Consider the following 23,691-nt stretch of genomic DNA (forward strand, 5'->3'; position numbering starts at 1 on the left):
TCTGGCTCTAGGTTGGTGATCACACCATTGTGACTATATGGGTCATGAAGATCTTTTTTGTACAGTTCTTCTGTGTATTCTTGCCACCTCTTCTTAATATCATCTGCTTCTGTTAGGGCCATACCATTTCTGTCTTTTATTGTACCCATCTTTGCATGAAATGTTCCTTTGGTATCTCTAATTTTCTTGATGAGATCTCTAGACTTTCCCATTCTGTTTTTTCCTCTATTTCTTTGCACTGATCACTAAGGAAGGCTTTCTTATCTCTCCTTGCTATTCTTTGGAACTCTGCATTCAAATGGGTATATCTTTCCTTTTCTCCTTTCCCTTTTCCTTCTCTTCTATTCACAGCTATTTGTAAGGCCTCCTCAGACAACCATTTTGCCTTTTTGCATTGCTTTCCCTTGGGGATGGTTTTGATCCCTGCCTCCTGTACAATGTCACGATCCTCTGTCCATAGTCCTTCAGGCACTCTATCAGATCTAATCCCTTGAATCTATTTGTCACTTCCACTATATAATCGTAAGGGATTTGATTTAGGTCATACCTGAATGGTCTAGCCGTTTTCCCTACTTGGGAGAAGGGAATAGCAAACCACTTCAGTATTCTTGCCTTGAGAACCCCATGAATAGTATGAAAAGGCAAAAAGATAGAAGAGTATGAAAAGGTTGCTTTCATGTCCTAGCTATTGCAAATAGTGCTGTGATGAATACTGGGGTACATGTGTCTTTTTCAATTACGGTTTTCTCAGGGTATATGCCCAATAGAGGGATTGCTGGGTCATACAGTAGTTTTATTCCTAGTTTTTTAAGGAATCTGCATACTCTTCTCCATAGTGGCTATATCAATTTGCATTCCCACCAACAGAAGCACACATTCTTATATGCAAATAAAGCATGCTACAGAGGACTGTGAAGTTCTAATTATAACACGTAATATAGTTTTAATTTCTGTTATAACTTTACTTTTCTTAACATCTGCTTTTCTGTGAAATTTGTTGCCAAATAACTAACCAACTTGAATGGCAAATAAAGGAAATATACAAAGAAATAAGTTTGAAAAAATTCAAAGGAGTTTCTAGAAAATTAAAAAGTTATTTATATGACAAGGTTTGTAATCAAGTTTTGATACTAACTGGTTTCATTTCCCATGTCTAAACTACCTGAAATAATCTGAAAATCTATTAAACTTACTTAAATATAGGCTCTTACATATGGTGAGAATGAAGGCAGTGATAAAGACCATCAACACTGCCTCTATCAAAGTTTCTGAGACAGTTCTATATTTTACTAAACTGACCCTGTAAAAGCAGCAGTATGATCTCCAAGATACTACATACAACAATTAAAATGATTTCTGTAGATAATGCCAAAAAAATAACTATCTGTCTCATTACTTCTCAGGGAAATGCTACTCACAAAATGTAAAATATGTGCTGCTGCTGCTAAGTCGCTTCAGTCGTGTCCAACTCTGTGCGACCCCATAGACGGCAGCCCACCAGGCTCCTCCGTCCCTGGGATTCTCCAGGCAAGAACACTGGAGTGGGTTGCCATTTCCTTCTCCAATGCATGAAAGTGAAAAGTCAAAGTGAAGTCGCTCAGTCGTGCCCGACTCTTCGCAGCTCCATGGACTGCAGCCCACCAGGCTCCTCCGTCCATGGGATTTTCCAGGCAAGAGTACTAAAAGTCTTGATTTTAAAGAGCATTTATTGACACGGGAACATGCTCAGTACATCGCTATACAAAAAAAGCAGGACATAAAACTGTAGGAAGATGTAAGTTCTATTACTTAAGAAAATACACCATATATAGATATAATGGTTCTCTCTGGGTGGAAGGATTGTGGCTGGCCTCTACCTTAAAGTCTTTCTATGTATTTCATAAAAAATTGCATTTATAATCATAAAAATGGTTTCATTTGTTTTTATTAAGTCAACGCCCTATTTATAATGATCTGTTGACCTAAAAAATAAAATTCACAAACATCTCTGTAGCATTTCACTTGACAGTTCTCAGATGAAAACAGTTCAACAGTATTTTCAAAATCAATAAACGGAACAGTGGCATCTCTTCATTTGTTCTTATGTGGCAGATGTGGAATTTCAGATTTGCTGAGCTCAGTGATCCCTGTCAGCCCTGCTACACTACATTCTGCCATATCACTGGTCTCTGGACTGTTCTCCTTTCAGCTTTTTTTTAGCTTTCAATTTTGATGAATCCAATTTATCAATTTGTTTTTTCATTGATCCTGTATTTTATGTCACATCTGAGCAATTTTGCCCAAAGTCACACATCTTTTCTCCTATGTTTTGCTTTTTTTCTGAATTTTATATTTTAGACTTTACACGGAGGTTTATGATCCATTTTGAGTTAATTTTTACAATATGATGCAAGGTAAAGAAACAAGTTCTTTATTCCTTTTTTTTTTTGCATAGAGAAGGCCAGTGGGCCAGCACCACTTGTTGAAAGCCTATCCTTTACTGATTTGGGATATTATTTTGACACTCTCTAGACCTGTATAGTTTTCTTTATGGGAAGGTGTTTAACTATAATGCCCATTTATTTGATAGGTATTATATTTATATTTCTTTCAGAGTGAAATTTGATCATTTCTATTATTCAAGAAATTTGCTATCTTATTTACATATAACTGCTCATAATATTTTATTATTGGTTTATTACTTGTAGAATCTATAATGATATCCTAGCTCACATTCCTATCATGATATCCTAGCTCACATATCCTAATTTGTAACATTTTTTTTGGTCCTGATCATCCTGGCTAGAGTGTATTAATTTAATTGAAGTTTTGGTTTTGGAGAAGACTCTTGAGAGTCCCTTGGACTGCAAGGAGATCCAACCAGTCCATTCTGAAGGAGATCAGCCCTGGGTGTTCTTTGGAAGGAATGATGCTAAAGCTGAAACTCCAGTACTTTGGCCACCTCACGCAAAGAGTTGACTCATTGGAAAAGACTCTGATGCTGGGAGGGACTGGGAGCAGGAGGAGAAGGGGATGACAGAGGATGAGACAGCTGAATGGCATCACTGACTCGATGGACGTGAGTCTGAGTGAACTCCAGGAGTTGATGATAGACAGGGAGGCCTGGCGTGCTGCGATTCACGGGGTCACAAAGAGTTGGACACGACTGAGCGACTGAACTGAACTATATACAACCACCTCCTTTTATCTTGGAGTAAAAAGAACATTTTCTTTGCTCTGAAATCCACTTTGTCTGATATTAATTCAGCTATTCCAACTTTACTTTGATTAGTGTTAAGATGATCTATCTTTTCTACCTTTATATTTAAAGTGCATTTCTTATAGGCAGAAAAGAATTGAGTCTTGCTATTTTCTCCCATTTGACAATTTCTGCCTTTTCCCAACTATTACCTTGTCATTTATCTTGTGTCAATCTGTTTTTGATCTCTTTTTCTGCCTTATTTTAGATTAAGAGAATAATTTTTATAAGTCTATTTTATCTCCTTTATTTTTTTAACTTACCATTTATAACTCTTTTGTTATTTTAGTGTTTGCTTTAGGGTTTAAAGTATACATTTTATGACAGTCTAACTCAAATAAACTTATATCAATTCATATATAGTATAAGAAACTTATAATAGTATACTTTCAAATGTCCTTTCATAGAGTAAAGGACATAGTATGGCCTAGAATATGGTTTATCTTGATAAAAGTTATGCTATTATTATCATGAAATTTACTTATAAATCACACAGTATACATCATTATTATTTTTGTTTAAACATCCAGTTATGTCTCAAAAAGATTTAATTAGTAAGAAAAAATCTTATATATTTTCTTATATATATATATATAAAAATATATATATATTCCTTATATATATATATATATATATATATAAAAAAAATCTTATATATTTATTCATGCAGTTAACACTTGCACTCATCTTCTGTTTCCCCAGGTAGCTCCACATTCCCAGTTGGTATTATTATCCTTCGGCCTGAAAGAAATCCAGTACTATATTGTACTGTGGATCTGCCTGAAAAAGATTCTTCCCAGTTTTTTCTAATCTGAAAATATCTTTATTTCATCCTGGCTTTTGCAGTTTTGCTGGCTACAGAATTCCAGGTTGAGCTTTTTCTCCCTTCAATACTTTAAAAATGCTGCTCCATTATCTTATTTGGATTTTGTCCAACAATAAATCTGATGTCTTCCTTATCCTTGTTCCCCTATACAAACTGTATCTTTTTCCTCTTTTAAAGTTTTAAAAATTTTATTATTGGTTTTGAAAAACTATGTGCCTTGCTATAGTTTTTTTCATGTTTCCTATACTTGAGGTTCAAGGAGACTCTTCAATAGTTTTCATCGAATTTGGAAAGTTTTCCACCATTAACTTCCTCAGAATTTTTTCTCTCTCCCTGTCTCCCAGAGCATACTTTTATCTTGTGTGTTTTTTTTGTTGAGGAGAGGGAGGGAGGAGAATTTTTTTCTTTTGTTTCACTTTCAATAGTTTCTACTGCCATGCTTTCAACTTCATTAATATTTTCTTCTGTAATGTCTAATCTACTGTTAATCTCATCCACTGTATTTTTCACCTCAGACATATTAGTTTTCATCTGCAAGTTCAATTTGGGTCTTTTTTTTTCTTTGCATTTTCCATATCTCTACTCAACTTTTATTAACATGCAAAGTAGTTATAACTTTTAATGTCTTTGCTAATTCTAATATCAGTGACAGCTAAAGGCTGGTTTCAACTGACTCATTATTTCCCTCATTATAAATCACGTTTTGTCATTTCTTTGTATGCTTGGTACTCTCTGGATGCCAGACCTTGTGAACCTCAACTTTTTATGTGGTGAGAATTTCTGAATTTCTATAAATCTTGAGCTTTGCTACGCTACTTGGAAACAGTTGGATCCTTTCAAGTCTTGCTTTTACGACTTGCTAGGTGGGTCTGGAACAGTGTCCATACTAGGGCTAAGTACTCCCCACTTCTAAGGCAGGACTTTCCTGAGTACTCTATATAATGCACCATAAAATATGAATTATTATGAGTTTCTTCAGTCCAGCAGGTGATGACAGGCACCATTCCCAGCCCTGTGTGCCAGGCACTGTGCCTTTATTTCTTTTACATGATTTTCATGATTTCTTTTACATGATTTTCATGATTTCTTTTACATGATTCTCTCCCCTGGTCTAGTCTCCTCATACATTCTCTTATCAATACTCTGCTAAATAGTGAGGGGATCCACTACACATCTCTGAATTTCTGAGCAGCGATCCTCTCTCTGATGTTCTGTCCCACAGATTCAAATTGCTCTAGTCTCCCTGGACTCTTAGCTCCCTCTCCTCAACTCAGGAAGTCTGCTGCACTCTACTTCAGGATCACAACCTGGGAACTCTCTTCAGTAAGCTGGGCAATTGTAGGGCTCACATAATTTGCTCCCCATCTCTCAGGAATCACCGTCTTTTTCTGTCTTATCTCCCGTGTCTTGAAAACCACTGGTTCGTGCATTTTATCTGTTTTTCATCGTTTCAGGTGGAAAAGTCAGTCCAGTCTTTTTTACTCCATGTCAACTAGAAGCAGCATTTGGCCATCAAGTTCATAACTAACTACTGCTGTTTACTATTAAGACTAGTGACAAGAAGTAAGGAAAGAAACTTCCTCTTAAACCTTTTATAGTAAGAGTCAATATAATATGTATAACCTTATGGCCATTAACATCTCATATTCTCTGGCTTTTAAAATACAGTTGCATGATTCTTAATGATAAAAATGATTTCTAAAATAGAAAACAGTTTCCAAGACGGAAACCAAGTCAAATACTCAATGGGTAATTTGAAACGTTTCAATTTAAAAGTAAAATCTACATTCTCACCTATCAAACAGGGCCAAAAGTGTGAGTCTGTCAAAGTTAATACCAATCCACAGCTGAGGCAAGATCCAAAAGCGATAATAGTGTTTAACTTTGTGAGCAGCTTCTTCTGTTGGACCGTAAGGAGCTGCCAAATCAGGGCTTAGGTCAATGTCTTGTTGTTCCAACAAATCTGTGTCGATGGTCAATAGTCTGTTCAGTCGGATCTGTGGAAGAGAAAGCTAAAAGAAAATCAGCACTGAAAGGCTTAAAATATCTTTAATCAAGTCATGATTCAAGGGCTACCCAATCAGCTTGCAGAATATCAAAACCACCTTAATTCTCTATACTAGTCCACTCTTGTGGATACTTCATGATCATTAGAAACTACAGAAGGTGACAAAAGAAGAAAACTACAACAAAGCAAATCAATTGATGGGGCTTTTGCAAAGAGTTTATTAGGAAGTATTTGAAATTTTAGCATTTTATGGCTGTATAGCTGGTGGATCCATTCCATGACCTACGGAGAATGATGAGTGGTGTCCCCCTCCCTGTCCCTTCTCTTCTCTCATTACGTTGTGAAGCTCACCACTATGTTAAATCTGAGCTCCTCTGCACTGGATTCAATGCCTTCAACACTCCATTCTTCCTACACTCTCTTAACATCATTACTGCTGTTTTCAAATCCCTCCCATACGCATTTATTTTTGTTTTGGCAGTCTGCTCAGCTGAGGCTATACAGGATATTACCACATACGTTTCTTTCAGGTTCAACTCATCCATTCACCTGTTCACCAGTTTCTCCTTCCTCTCAAAGAATCAAAAGTTGACTACATCTAGCATAGCACTAGCCAGAATTGTGCTATCTCAAGGCTCTCACACCATTTAATGGTGGAAAATACTACTATGAACACAAAGGACTTGAGCAAACAGATTATAATTACTCCTTTTGGCACTAAATTTATCTAAATATCTCTTATATATTGCTTATAAGGATTTCATCTACTTTATTTTTTTAACCTCAATATATACATCTTTATATATATCACACAAAGGCAGTGCTATCTTTGTTATCTTTTTAAAACATACCTACTGTATCTTGTATGTTTTTTTTCCAATAGAGCAATGTCACTAAGCTCTCCACTCACACTCACACTCACTCACACACACACACACACACACACACACAGAGACATACACACTGATATAAAAATAACTAATAGTTAACCAGCAGTTAGGTAAGTACCAAATCAGTTAGCTATGTACCAAAACCATAATATTCAAAGTGAAGTTTTAAAATGGCACACCTAGATTATGACATTGGTGAGTAAATAAGACCTTTGCAAACCCTCAGAAGTATAATTACGCATTCATATATAGCTAATCCAACTTTATGGTGTTTTATATTTCTTAACAAAGGACTTATGAAAAGAGATCCATTATGGAACAGCAAAGGTAATTTTGCCATAGCTTTCAACAAAATCAATATTATGTAACCAAATCATTTTTCTGCTTTATGGAACTACTTAATATGAAAATATATCATTTTATAAAAATAAAGGAAAACCTACCACATCATGTGGATAAAATCGAACTGAGGTAGAACTGGATACATGAGAATCCGTGTCACTAAAATAAAATGAAAAATACTTTAGGGAATAAACAGCTTGTCAAGTAGTAGAAGAAAAATAAATGCATGAACAATTATACGATGTTTACATTGTCTTTACTTTTCCATGTAAACTTCAAAATAGAAAGTCAAATTTTCCTAGGGTCGTGATAAGGCACATAGCCTGTGGGTCAGAGTATCTATATTCAAATCTCTTCCTCAACTGCATGAGATCTTGGGCAGTTATCTCATCTTTTAATACCTCAGTTTCCTCACAGGATAAGAGTACTTCCAGCACAAGGTTGGGTGGCCCTATACAGCATGGCTCATAGTTTCACTGAGTTAGGCAAGGGTCATGTTTCTGAGAGTTCTGACAAACGTGGTCTAGTAGAGAAGGGAATGGCGAAACACTTCAGTATTCTTGCCTTGAGAACCACATCAACAGTATGAAAAGGCAAAAAGATAGGACACTGAAAGATAAACTCCCCAGGTCGGTAGGTGCCCAATATGCTACTGGGGATCAGTGGAGAAATAACTCCAGAAAGAATGAAGAGAGAGAGCCAAAGCAAAAACAACACCCAGATCTGGATGTGACTGGTGATGGAAGTAAAGTCCGATGTTATAAAGAGCAATATTGCTTAGGAACCTGGAATGTTAGGTCCACGAATCAGGGTAAATTGGAAGTGGTCAAACAGGAGATGGAAAGACTGAACACTGACATTTTAGGAATCAGCAAACTAAAATGGACTGGAATGGGTGAATTTAACTTAGATGACCATTATGTCTACTACTGTGGGAAAATCCTTTAGATGAAATGGAGTAGCCATCATAGTCAACAAAAGAGTCCGAAATGCAGTACTTGAATGCAATCTCAAAAATGACAGAATGATGTCTGTTCATTTCTAAGGCAAACCATTCAATATCACAGTAATCGAAGTCTATGCCCCAAATAGTAATGCTGAAGAAGCTGAAGTTGAACAGTTCTATGAAGACCTACAAGACCTTCCAGAACTAACACCCAAAAAAGATGTCCTTTTCATTATAGGGGACTGGAATGCAAAAGTAGGAAGTCAAGAAACACCTGGAGTAACAGGCAAACTTGGCCTTGGAATACAGAATGAAGCAGGGCAAAGGCTAATAGAGTTTTCCCAAGAGAATGCACTGGTCATAGCAAACACCCTCTTCCAACAACACAAGAGAAGACTCTACTCATGGACATAGATGGTCAATACCAAAATCAGATTGAGTATATTCTTTGCAGCCAAAGATGGAGAAGCTCTATACAGTCAGCAAAAACAAGACCAGGAGCTGACTGTGGCTCAGATCATGAACTCCTTACCGCTAAATTCAGACTTAAATTGAAGAAAGTAGGGAAAACCACTACACCATTCAGGTATGACCTAAAGCAAACCCCTTAGGATTATACACTGGAAGTGAGAAATAGATTCAAGGGATTAGATCTGATAGATAGACTGCCTGAAGAACTATGGAGAGGATCATGACATTGTACAGGAGGCGGTGATCAAAACCATCCCCAAGGAAAAGCAATGCAAAAAGGCAAAATGGTTGTCTGAGGAGGCCTTACAAGTAGCTATGAATAGAAGAAAAGCAAAAGGCAAAGGAGAAATGGAAAGAGATACCCATTTGAATGCAGAGTTCCAAAGAATAGCAAGAAGAGATAAGAAAGCCTTCCTTAGTGATCAGTGCAAAGATAGAGGAAAACAACAGAATGGGAAAGTCTAGAGATCTCATCAAGAAAATTAGAGATACCAAGGGAACATTTCATCCAAAGGTGGGCATAATAAAGGACAGAAATGGTATGGACCTAACAGAAGCAGATGATATTAAGAAGTTGATGGGCATAATAAAGGACAGAAATGGTGTGGACCTAACAGAAGCAGATGATATTAAGAAGAGATGGCAAGAATATACAGAAGAACTGTACAAAAAAGATCTTCATGACCCACATAGTCACAATGGTGTGATCACCAACCTAGAGCCAAACATCCTGGAATGTGAAGTCAAGTAGCCCTTAGGAAGCATCACTATGAACAAAGCTAGTAGAGGTGATGAAATTCCATTTGAGCTATTTCAAATCCTGTGAACGTGTTGCACTCAATATGCCAGCAAATTTGGAAAACTCAGCAGTGTTTCCAAAAGGTCAGTTTTCATTCCAATCTCAAAGAAGGGCAATGCCAAAGAATGCTCAAACTACTGCACAATTGCAGTCATCTCACATGCTAGCAAAGTAATGCTCAAAATTCTCCAAGCCAGGCTTCAACAGTATGTGAACCATGAACTTCCAGATGTTCAAACTGGATTTAGAAAAGGCAGAGGAACCAGAGGTCAAATTGCCAACATCCGCTGGATCATCGAAAAAGCAAGAGAGTTCCAGAAAAATATCTATTTCTGCTTTATTGACTACACCAAAGTCTTTGTGTGGATCACAACAAATTTTGGAAAATTCTTAAAGAGATGGGAATACCACACCACTTGACCTGCCTCCTGAGAAATCTGTATGCAGATCAAGAAGCAACAGTTAGAACTGAGTTCCAAATCGGGATAGGAGTATATCAAGGCTGTACATTGTCACCCTGCTTATTTAACTTATATGCAGAGTACATCATGAGTAACGCTGGCTGGAAGAAGCACATGCTGGAATCAAGATTGCCGGGATAAACATCAATAACCTCAGATATGCAGATGACACCACCCTCATGGCAGAAAGTGAAGAAGAACTAAAAAGCCTCTTGATGAAAGTGAAAGTGGAGAGTGAAAACACTGGCTTAAAGCTCAACATTCAGAAAACTAAGATCATGGCATTTGTTTCCATCACTTCATGGCAAATAGATGTGTAAACAATGGAACAGTGACAGACTTTATTTGGGGGGGGGGCTCCAAAATCACTGCAGATGGTGACTGCAGCCATGAAATTAAAAGACACTTACTCCTTGGAAGGAAAGTTATGACTATTCTAGACAGCATATTAAAAAGCAGAGATATTTCTTTGCCAACAAAGGTCCATCTAGTCAAAACTATAGTTTTTCCAGTAGTCATGTATGGATGTGAGAGTTGGACTTATAAAGAAAGCTGAGTGTCGAAGAATTGATGCTTTTGAACTGTGGTGTTGGAGAAGACTCTTGAGAGTCCCTTGGACTGCAAGGAGATCCAACCAGTCTATCCTAAAGGATATCAGTCCTGAATATTCATTGGAAGGACTGATGCTGAAACTCCAATACTTTGGCCACCTGATGTGAAGAACTGACTCATTTGAAAAGACCCTGATGCTGGGAAAGATTGAAGGTGGGAGGAGAAGGGGATGACAGAGGATGAGATAGTTAGATGGCATCACCAACTCAATGGACATGAGTTTGAGTAAACTCCAGGAGTTGGTGATGGACAGGGAAACCTGATGTGCTGAAGTCCATGGGGTCACAAAGAGTCGGACACAACTGAACTGATTTTAAGGTTCTTGTGAAAATTGTTTAAGAAAGCAATTAACATATTGCCAAGAGCCACGATAAATTTAATCTATATGGTAGTCTACGTTACGTTAAGTCACTTCAGTCGTGTCCGACTCTGTGTGACCCCATAGACAGTAGCCTACCAGGCTCCCCCGTCCCTGGGATTCTCCAGGCAAGAACACTGGAGTGGGTTGCCATTTCCTCCTCCAATGCATGAAAGTGAAAAGTGAAAGTGAAGTCGCTCAGTCGTGTCCGACTCTTAGCGACCCCATGGACTGCAGCCTACCAGGCTCCTCCATCCATGGGATTTTCCAGGCAAGAGTACTGGAATTGGTTGCCATTGCCTTCTCTGATATGGTAGTCTAGAAGATGACAATTCAGTTTCCACAGTTCACTCAAGTTTAGATTTCAAAACTTGAGACCTTAACACATTATGGTGTAAGGAATTGTTCTTATCTTGAATTATGTTAAACATAATTGTTCTCAGTGCTCCATCCTCCTGTTGCTTCCACAGTTACAAAATTATCTAAACACCCCAATTCAATCTGAGGGGGTAAACTCTGAAACAGTACTAAAAGAGCTTAAAGAGTACAGTTTTTTAAATGTTCATGCGAAGTGACAACAACATCTTATTGCTTTAAATAGCCTCTCAAAATTGAAAAAACTAAGTGAACTGCCCATAGATATGTAACATTTAAATAAATATCCCATTATGAAACATAAGTCCTAAAATAAAAATCAAATGACCCTTGTGGAAAAAAAAAAAAGTGAGCTAATCAACCAACAATGAATTTCAATACAGCAATTTGATTAGAAAAATTTTCAGAAAAATTTTAACACATTCTAAATTATAACTGTGTTATATGATCAAGGTTTCTATTTCTTATTTGCTTTCCTCCAAACTTCTGTTATCTTACATAATTTCTTCCTGAGGGAAGGAGAGAAAAGAAATTAAATGCAACACATGACTCATATTTTAAGAAATTCTTCCTCCTTATAGTTGGTAAACACATTTTAAAACAAAATGAAAGACGATCACTTAAAAAGACACTTGGCTGAAATCCTCACACAGAAATAAAAATTTGAAATTACACCAAAAAAGAGAATTGATGGGTTTGAACACAGTTGTGTAAATGTTTTTCTAATAAATTTTTTCCATCATGCAATATATAGAGAGTTAAATTTGAAATTGTGGGAAACCACTATCCCACAGTAAGATCTACAGGAAATTTTTACTTAATTTTTAAAAACATATAATAGCAAACAAAAAGCAAAAACTTGTAATAGCTTTTAATAATGGTTTTCTTTTTTTTCCACAGTAAACAGTTCTACTTTTTGGCAACCAATGCATAATGTGAATTTATTTAAGCCAATATAAACAAACAACTCTTCTATCTCAAGGTTTACAAACTTTAAAAATGGCAAACTTATTATGCAAGTACATAAACTCCCCTAACACGACTTCACACATACCAGATATTGGACGCTCTTCTTGCTGCTGGTTCAAAATTCACAAGTGACATATCACAGCCACCAGTCTCATAAAGCGTAGAAGAGAACTTACCTAGCAAATAAATCATTTGTTTAAAAAAGCCATTAGAATACTCAGAAATTTTTCTTCATGAAACACTAATTTTAAACTTATTAAGAGTTTAAGAAAATGAACTGTAACTTCCTTTTTTCAAAATATTTAAAAAAACAATGATCTACATGTAATTCAGCATGACATAAATCAAAAGGGAATGCTAAACAGTGGACAAAATGTCAACATAAATAATCAGGTATTAAAAGTGATTTAAGTCAGCTTTACAAGAGCAGTCTTCTCTTTTCTCCTCCCAGAATGTTTTCAATTCAAGTTACAATATATACAAATTTAATGGTGTTTTAAGGTCATCTGACCACTAGTTACAAGTGGTAAGTGGCCATTTGGAAGGGCTGCTTTAAGTTTTAATACAGCTCAAACCGCAAGACAAAAAATTTGTGTGATTACCTTCAGAGTTTTTTGGTTTTATGTTACTTTTAAGAAGAAATGGTGTCAAAATGGATCTAAGGAAGTTCAATGAATAATGTATAATAATGTTGGTGATAATTAAACTATAATATTTAATGAACATTACTAGTTGTATGATTCTACAAGAACTCTATAGAGAAATTTAGGAACACAATTTGCTGTGGCTATCTATCTACAAAACTCTAAAAGGTTTAGAAACTTTGTTGATTGCAGAGGAATATAGGCTAAAAAAAAAACCTCTTACACAGATGAACTATTGAAGATAAAATGACTTCTGATAATGGAGTTTTAGAAATCTAAATACTAAAATTCATTCTATACTTTGAAGATCTATGACAGCCATATCAAATGGTGGGAAGGGAACATAAATAAAAAATACAAATTTCTAGTAGGACAATGCAGTATATAACTGAAACTGTTTGGATCTGGTCCAGGCTGCCTTTTGAATATTTATGAAGTTTTTGTTTTACTAGCTAGAATTACTGAGGTTATAAACATGAGAAATCTAAAGGACAATTTCAACTTGATGGCAAGGCTAAAAGATTTCTCTTCCATGACTACAATAAGAACAGGACACAATAAGAATTTTTATTTAAGTGAAATTCTTGAAAAATGACAATAAAATTCCCTCTAATATACTAATAATATAACCAAGGGTTTGCAGAACATTTCAACAATTACTTGATTCAAAAATGAGTAGAATCAGAAAAACTACTTAATTAAATAGGATTATTTGAGTACTTATGGGTCATGGACAGAATATGAAAATATTTATAATATGGTCTTTTCTGTACTAGCTGGTTTTTTTTTGGGGGTGGGGTTAGAATACTTCTGAGATAAATTAGGAAAAAAATTCTATGAAATCCTTAACTCATTTGCTGTATTTCAAAGGAGGATTACTCAGCATGTAGGTTATCCAAAACTTCACTTTCTACCCCTATGTCTTCTAGAAAGAGTTACTCATTCTTAGCACTTCTAACAGAAACCAGAATAAGAAATTAAAATGAAAGGATATCATTTTTTTGAAGTGATGGGGGGAGGGGTGTTTGCAGAAATTGCTAGTAAACAAAAAAGTTAAAAAATGCCTTGACTGAGATTTTTTTATTTTTAAATTACAATTTTTTATTCTGTACTCTTTTCTCACTTAGCATGGATAATCAGAGACTAGCTGTGCTACAACAATTAACTTACATTAGCAGAAAAAAAGAAACACCTGATCAAAACCACAGATTGCATGGAAGTATAGAAGAACTATAAAATCATATTAAATGACTGAATCACACATTAACAGAGCTGGGAGGGTGAAATCCAGTAAGAAAGGAATGTATAAATATTTGTGTTTATATCACATAGTTTGTGTATATTTTCCAAGTAAGTTAGTTCTATATTCAATAAAATTTAAATTATTGGAGTATATTCTGAGCATTTAAGTATTCCATGGGATTTTTAGTAATATAAGTCCTATTCTTGGGCTATTAAAAATAATATTTGCATGCACCTGAAGTTAACTAGAATATTACTCTTTGTAATTTTCAAGTGAAACAGTAAATGATGATTAAGTCATTAACACAACTATGTTGTCCTTTATTTATGAATGTCTAGTATGAAACATAGACATAAGTGTATTTTAAATAAAAATAAAAGATTCCTCCTCAAAAATATTTTAGATAGAAAGCTGGAAAAAATGTTGTCATCCTATTACTATATAAATCTACAACTCTGAATACATACAAACTAGTGACTAACAAGTAATAAAATTCAAAAATTTCAACAAGGCATAAACCACGTGTAAGAAAAGGGCAGCTATCATTTCAACAAACATGCATGACTTCAACAGTTTTGGGTTTTTTTAAGATGCTTCTGTCTACCTACTAACTATAAACATGTTCAGGTTCATAAAAACATACACGGTATATGTCAGAACTAACTTAACTTGTATTAAGGCTTCCTGGTGTATTTCCAACTTAACTCCACCAAATGAACAGATTCTACATCCCTCTTATATCTCTGGGCCTGGCAACTGATAGCACTTCAGAAGTAACAAATGTTATTCATAAGATAACTCAGAAAAAAAATATTATATTAAAAAATGTTCAGTTTAGGGTTTCTGTGAAAAACTTGTAACATTTTAATATATTAATAATTTAATAAAAACATCTTTGAAAACAACCAAAATAGAAATAAGTACATTTTTCTATTGGTTTATAGAAATTAAGAATCTCTTAAATTTGCACAAATCTTCTTAGCAAACATAACAATTTCATATATATCTCATTTGAGATTAAGACTATAATCACAGTTAACTGTTCTTAACAACTAAGTAAATGTGCCCCTATTAATAATCCTATTTTAATAAATTTGTGTATTAAGAAAAATATTTCTATTTAAATATTATTTCTAATGAACATAAATTGGGAAGTAGAATATTAATGAAATAAGTCCTCTTCACATATATTATGATTATACACTAAGTTATCGCATCCTAATTCAACTCCTAGATCATAATTAATAATATTTAATATTTGGCTATCTGATGACATTAAAAGAAAAGCAATTTCTCACAAGACTGGAGTCTGAAATTTCAGACTTAATAATGAGATTGGTCATGATATAGTGTCTCTAAGATAAACAGATGTTAAGGTACCTGGTATTTATGTCTCAAATATTCAATAATGACTGTGATTATCTACAAAAATTCCATTTAATTACACAGAACTCTGTTTGTTTGTTTGTTTGTTGAGGTAGAATTTCAAGTAATCACAGGTCAATAAATAAGTGATGAACAAGAAGGTAAGTAAAACTGAATACTGATTTAAAGAACAAGGACCCGTGAAGCATTTCACTGAAGCCACAAATGACACAGCAGACAGATTTAAAATGGAAAAACACAGATAAAAGACATAGAAATTAACAAGATTCTCTAATTAGTCCTATCAATAAAAATACTCACCACATAATACAAAGTTCAGTGAATAAGATCATGAGAAATGCTTATTGCTTTCTTAAAGTCACTCTCATTTATCTTAGAAAGAAGTGGCTACTAGAAGGGCAAATCATCCATAGGGTTTTTCAAATCCTCCCAGTACCAACAATAAAGAAGGCCTCTTATATTTCTTGGATAATTTCCCTCTGCAGATCACCTCCCCATTCCCACTCATCCTGGGTTCTCCAAGCCTAACCCTGATACACTGCTTGACATCTCACTTCTCCAGCATTACTCTCAAGGCATGGAGGGGCTAGCTACAAGAACGAACAGACATAGATAGAAAGGAGAGGGCTTTACTAAGTGTCTTTAGAAGGCAATAGGGGACACAGAGGCGTGGGATGGGTGGGAGATGGGAAGTTCAAGGGGGGAGAGGACATCTCTGGCTGATTCATGTTGACGTACGACAGAAACCTGCACAGTGTTGTAAAGCAAATATCTTGCAGTTAAAAAAGAAAAGATACGGCAAGAAAATGAGATCTGTTTTCAAATTTCTGTACCTAAATGTAATAAAATAGTACTCTCGCAAGGAAAAAAAAAGGCAATGGGGGGAATACATAAATCTATATGACTCACTTGAGTACACTATAAAAAGTGCCTTTGTCTGATGGTGATGAGTATTGTGCTCACAATGCTATTTTAATGAATATATTACACTTTTAAGAGAGAAGGTTCCAATTTCTTGGATAGCATCCTCCCTTATCATCATGAGTGGTGCCTCAGTGCAGTCTCTGAGGAAACATGAGTTTTCCCCCAGACAGAAATGACTCATTTTACTGGTGCCTACAAGTTCATGGACCTATTTCTCCCTAGACAAGAGGTCAGTGAATTTTCTCTGTAAGGGGCCACACAGTAAATACTTTAGGCTCTGTGGGCCAGATGGTCACTGGTGCCACAGTTCCAGTCTGCCACCATAGTGTGAGAGCAGCCACAGAAAACATGTCACATATTCATTTACTTCATTTACAGAAACAAGCATCAAGCTGGATTTTAGCCTCTGGGCCATAGTTTGCTAATCTCTGTCCTGGACCAAAAGCCTTAGTCTTATAAAACCTCTTTAACTCTTGTTCTAAATGGAAATCAAGTCACTATGCTACTCATAATTTAAAGTTTCAATACTGAGAACCAGTCCTTCTTCGTAGAATGTACAACACCGTGCTAAGTTTTTAAAGCAGGAGAATAAGAAAAAGGGAAGGAAAAAGAAGTTATTTTAGAGGAAAACGAAGTTTAGAAGACTGTTTTTGAGTGACTGAACACACATGCGTGCGCGCGCGCGCACACACACACACACACACACAAAGGGAAAACAGATAACTGTTGCTTGGTCACAGTGAAAGAGATTTATATACCGGTGTATTTTACTGCCATGGTCACTGTTCTCTAGCTCTGATTTAACAAAACACTGTGTTAAGTAGTGTTGTGATTCATTAAGTGGAATCCCCAGATCAGGTGAACTGTCCAGAAGTGAAATATACAAGTTCATATTCTGATATAATTTCATCATCTCACACTTCTTTCGAAAGGACAAGTCCTCCTTAGTTTGAAAAAATACTCTATAACAATGACACTGATGACATTACAAGTGATTCAGATAAACAAAAAAAAGTCACAGACTGGGGAGAAGATATTTGTAACTTGCATCTGATGACTTAGTGGTATCTAAAATATCACAAGAACTGTTACATGTCAATAATAAGACAAACAGCTCAATTTTGAAAGTGAGGAAAAGATTTGGACACACTTCACAGAAGAAGATATATGCATAACTAATAAACCCATCAAAGGATCCTCATCACCCTTAGTCATAAGAGACATGTAGATTTAAACCACAGTAAGATACTGTTACACACCCATTAGGTCTAACACTTAAAAAGCCAACAGTAACAAATGTCAGCAAGATTGGGAACAACTGGAACTCTCATACATGCCGGTGGGAAATATACAACTACTTTTGAAAACATTTTAGACATTTTAGCCACAACAGCCAATACCTGGATACAACATAAACTTGTCCATTGACAGATGAATGAATACACAATACAGAGGAAGCTCACAGCAGGAATATTCATCAGCAAGCAACAAACTGCTAACACATGCAACAACACGATAAATCTCTGAAGCATCACGCTAAGTGCAAAACTAAACACAAAAGGCCACATAAAATGTGAATGCATTTATATGAACTTCTAGGAGAGGGGAAAACAATGACACAAAGCACGGAGTGGATGCCTGTGGCCAGGAGCCGAGGAGGCATGGACGGCAACAGGGCCACAATCTCTTGGTGAAAACGTTCTGTATCTTGATTTCACAGGTGTGCACATCTGTTAAAACTCACAAATTGTACATGTTGGAGGGATACAATTTACCATGCCTAAATTTTATGTCAATAAAGTTGATTTAAAAACAAAGAAGAAAAAAAAGATGGACCGAGTAAAAGACAAAGTAGATAGATAAGCATGAGACAGCATGTAGTCAGTGAAATTCCCACAAGTAACTAATCAAGGTTTTGGACAGTGAGTGACATTTGTTGCTTTGTTTTGGTGTTTCATTTAAAAAATATGACACATCGAAAGACTGAAAGCAGTATATAAAATGAAGAAAGTTCTCACCCACCAGAAAAACCCAGAGCAGATTCTATGTTCTTCTGAACAATTTTTATCTACATTTGCTTACTAAATAGCTTAACTTTTCATGTCGCTAACATATACACATCAAGTTCTGAATATTATAGCTATGTCCATGAATAGAATAACACAGGAGGGGTTCTCTAGTAACAAACATTTAGTCTGTTTCAAAAGTACAAGCAATGGTATGATAAATATCCGTGTACATATACATTTGTATGTTTGCAAAACCTGTAGATTAAAATATATAGGCATTTTTGGTCTACTGTTCTAAACTGTCCTCCAAAAATGTTCAATCTTTTAGTTGTCTACATCTCCAGACCTTTCCAAAAAAAGATATCACTATACATTCAGTAGATGAAAAATATCTTAATCCTATTTTTAATTTGCAATTTTAAAAAATTATGAGCAAAGCTGAACTGTTTGCCAATAACTGCAAGGCACTTGTAACGTTCAACTTTTCCAGTAGATCATGGATCTTTATCTTATTGATGTGAAGCACTTTTTGTCTTATTGTGGAGCCTGGCGAGCTACAATTCACGAGATCTCAAGAGTCGGACTCGACTTAGCGCTATCTTTCTTTCGTCTCGTGGCAAAGATGAATGACTGACCTCCAGTATTCATCTTGTCCTTACCCCTTTTAAAAACAGGACTTCCCCCTCACTGAATTTCAGCTGAGTCTATGTCTATGTGGGCTTCTCAAGTGGCACAGTGGCAAAGATTCCACCTGCCAATGCAGGAGACACATATTCGGTCCCTGGGTCGAGAAGAGTGTCTGGTGGAGGGCATGGCAACCTGCTCCAGTATTCTTGCCTGGATCCCATGGACAGAAGAGCCTGGGGGCTACAGTCTATGGGATTGCGAAAGTCAGACAGGACTGAGCAACTGAGCACCACCACCACTATGCTATGTACTTACAGACCTCTCCCAGCCTCTCCTGCAGCTAGAAGAAAGTGACAGGTAGATTTCCCAAGTCACAAATTGAAAGATAAAGTCTAGCTATCCTTGACTTTTTATTTTAGCGCCCCTCCTCACCGCCCTCCTGTTGGGGGGAAATGTCAACAACTGGAGCAGTCATTATGGACCAGGCAGGGAAGCTGTATGTGGAAGATAAAAAGAACCAACCCACCTCTAAGGACAGCTCTCAACAGACTATTACGAGAGAAATGTAAACTTCTCTCTAATTTCAGTCACTTGATAGGGGAGGACAGGTCTCTCAATTAAAGACTCTACATACATTCTAACTGATGTAACACATACTAATCAACTTTAATTTAGAATCTTAATGTTAGAAAGCAGTTTAAATCTAGTGTTTCAGTGAATTCTTTACAACACAGACTGGCAAGAGACAAATCAGCTATCTCAACCACTTTCTAGAGTAGTTCACGCATCTGAAACTTGTAAAAATAATATGCCAGTCTTTTCACAGTAACAACAGTAAACTTCTGAGCATTTCCAGGAAATGAAGATTAGGGTGGATGAAATAAAATTTATCTAGGTTTACTTTTAGTTTTAGTACTTGGGATAAAAATGACACTTTCAAACCCTGCCAGATAAACTAGTACAGGCTTTCCATAAAGCAATTAAGAGTATACATCAAGGTCTCAATAATGTTTTTTCCCCTTGACAGATGATTCCATTTCACTGTATTTATCTTAAGGAAATAATCACAGCTGCACAGAAAAGTCTGTGTGAAGGATATTCTCCAAATTATTACAATAGAAAAATATCAGGAATCACCTTGAAGACTAACAGTGGGGTTAGTCAACTATTTTAATAAATAATGTTAACAACAGCAATCATTATTTATGTAACTAACTTACTAGTAGGCATTGTTCTAATTGCCTTGCATATTTTAACAGATATAATCCTCACCAAAAACCTATGAAGTATATTACCGCCCCCTTTTGATACACGAGGAAACTGAGGCACAGGGAGAGAAAATAACTTGCCCAAGATCACATAGCTACAGCTAAAAGTAGAAGAGCTTGAATTTGAAGCCAAGAAGTTTGATTCTAGAGTCCACTATTCTATACTACCTTTCATGTGCTTTCCAGTGATAAAATAGTAGGTAGTCAATAAGTTAAAAAGCAATAGCATTAATAAATGTTTAAATGTGCTAAAAGAAAAAAGCAAAACTCATACAGTGTCATAAAAGTCATACAACATCATCCCAGTTCTTCGTTAGAAAAGTATATACGTGTATGTAATAAAAAAGAAAGGAAAAAGTATAAAATGTGAATAGTGACTCTCTGAGTGATATGACTGTTGCTGTTTAGTCACTAAGTTGAGTGATAAGATTACAGACGACTTAATCTTCTCCATTTTATTTTCCAGTAACTTGTATTAGAACATGCTTTTCCCATCCTTATACCAAAAAGGAAAATGAAGGAGTTTTACTGTTTCAATAAACATTTTACTTTCATTTATACATGTAATACTTTATGTTGCCCTCCCCTGCAAAAACATACAAAAAAGAATTTGTATTAAAAAGCAGTAAAGAACAAGATCAAGGCTGTTGCAAAAAAGAATATAACTTTTAGTTTAGATGAATGAAAAAAATCTACTGTAACACAAAAGACTAAAGTACGGACTCCAAGGTTCCTTAAAGCCATCTTGACTTTGTATTTATAGTAATAAGAAGTATTTAATGACACAGCCCAAAATGTTAGTCTATAATACATATAACTTTTTTAACACTAAATAATAAAAATCACTGAAAGTATTATAAATCACCTGAGTACTTTTTAAGTAAAAAATTTAAGAGCCTCCAAATTGTATTTCTCCGTACTAATGCACAGTTGCTATAAACTATCTAAGGGCAATAGGGTGTTAGCAGATTTCTGTTAAGTCTTTTTCTAGAGCTGACCACAATTTCAAAGTAATAAGTTCTGTAGTAAAGAGGATTATCTCAAGAACACCTTCTTTGTAAATAGTTGTACAGTAATGAAACAAAAGAAAACCTTAGAAAAATCAATTCATTACTCTCTCAATCTCTAATACATTAAGGATATTAAGAAAGTCTTAAAATTCAGAGGAATACTACCTATGATATCTCTATACTTATGTCTTGGTAAACATAAAACTCTGTTGTCCTCCTTTCTTGCCTAGAACAGCATTTTTATTTTTCACATGAAAATAATTTTATATATACTTCTCAATACTCATCACTACCAATTTCAAACACACACACACAAAAACATAAATTTTCCTATTTTACCTGATCCTATCTACAACAATTCTTCTGAGATGCTGTGTTATATATATGAATAACCTGTTTCATCACTATATCAATTTATTAGTCCTATGTTACAAGTGGAAGCCAGGATTAACATAAAAACTGACTCTCTTCAGTGACTTACCTGGGTAATATGCAAAAGCTTGTTTTATTTAGTAAAACTGAAGTTTCAAAGTTTAGTATGAAATCAACCACAAATCAGTTAAATTCAACAAAAGGCTCATAAAAAGAAAATTACCCTTTAGGATACATTGTTTTTGTTTTTTGTTTTTAAAGGACAAAATGTTACATTGAAAGATTTGATAAATTTTTTAATGGTAAATTTCAAGATTATAACTTTAAAACTTATCCATCATTCATATAATTAAACAAAGTTTGCACGGAAATTCAGTCTACAAATAAGAAAGGAAACCATTAAATTATTCAGATCAGGTTCTAAATTATACACTTAAGATTCAGTTTTAGAAATTAATTATGATGAACAATTATGCCTGCTGAAAATGGATGATGAAAATGTATTTTCCTGTGCTGAATAAACTACTAATAAACCATATAATGCCATCTTCAATGAACTTTTCTACCATATCCAGTGCTACCTGATAGTCTTGAAATGCTAGTTAAAATGTAACAGAAAAATAAGGATTCTCAGGGTTTAGTAGAGGAAATGCATGTCATCAATTATTATGACACCACAGAGTAAAAATGTCAAAAACACAGTTAAGGAAAACGACTTAGGCTTGGAATTAAACAAGCCTGACTCCAAGTTTCCTTTAACTGAAAAAGGCAAATATCTCTCACTTTAAAAAGTAAACATACAATTACAACATATACATGAATACACATACAAACATTTATATGTACTCAAACATATATATAAATACATATGAGTGTATATATGTATGTTTCAGTATGTGTGTGTTACATAAATATATTATGTATATATAAAAATTTTAACATGTAAAAATTATACATTTAAAATTTTCAGTTGAAGAAGCTAAGTTTGGAAGGGAAATTCTTTGTAAGTATTCCATACTTTTAGGGAACAACATGGCTAACTTTAACATGTTTGAGTATACAGTATCCCAATTCAGTCCCATGAAATTATTTAACTACTGTTAATTAAAATCACGTTGAAGATTAAACTATGCAACACAAATATTCTAGTGGAATACATTATAAAAATCAGTATCTCTGTCAGTTCCTTCAACTTCAGCTGCAAGTTCATTTTTAGAATCTTTTCTTAGTCAAACTTCTGTGCTATGAAATGAACGGATATACACTGTCCACTGACTGTGTATTTTGTACTAATTATTACTAGGCGTTCAATTTGACAACACTCAACTATAAGAGAGGCCAAGAACTATCAGAAAGCAGTTAAAACAAAAGCTAAAATCCAAATGTTAAATGAATGTCCTGAATATTCACCAGTAGATGCTAAGTTGATAATGTACATATTCTCAATCATCTATGAATATGATTTCTCGCTTAGCAAGTTTTTTGAACAAATTAAGAATTTTTACAGAGGAAAATCACCTACTAGTTCAATTTATTCTTCATTTGACAAAAGTTTAAAAAACCCAAAATGAACCAAATCTAAGCTTAGTTAATCTACTACCAAATGACCAATGGACAGTGGTGATAGTAACTGTAATTGTACAGGTACAAATGGACAAGTCCTCCAAACATAGGAACTTTGAGTTAACCCAAGAGAAATGTCAATAAAAAGATACTATTTACTCAATATATTTGCAACTGATCAAAGCAGGTAACTAAACTGAAGTCTACCTTACTCTCTCAAACAGATTCCCTGACCTCTTCAAATTACAAACTCCAGAGCATAAGCACTCTAAAATTAAAATGTCTTATTTCCTTCTCATTTTATTTAGAAATCACCATAGGTTCTAATGTTCTAACAGATAGGTTTTAAA

General features: G+C 35.0%; 1 protein-coding gene across 1 annotated transcript in view; it reads right to left on the bottom strand.

The window, feature by feature from the left end:
* Positions 1-23,691, bottom strand: part of PCNX1 (pecanex 1) — a 184,123-nt gene that overhangs the window by 82,684 nt on the left and 77,748 nt on the right. Inside the window, 3 exon segments of the mRNA XM_070377628.1 lie at positions 5,859-6,076; positions 7,406-7,463; positions 12,381-12,471. Coding sequence (XP_070233729.1) covers positions 5,859-6,076; positions 7,406-7,463; positions 12,381-12,471 — 367 coding nt within the window.

Source organism: Bos mutus, chromosome 10 (genome assembly GCF_027580195.1).
Source record: "Bos mutus isolate GX-2022 chromosome 10, NWIPB_WYAK_1.1, whole genome shotgun sequence".
NCBI classification, from domain to species: Eukaryota; Metazoa; Chordata; class Mammalia; order Artiodactyla; family Bovidae; genus Bos; species Bos mutus.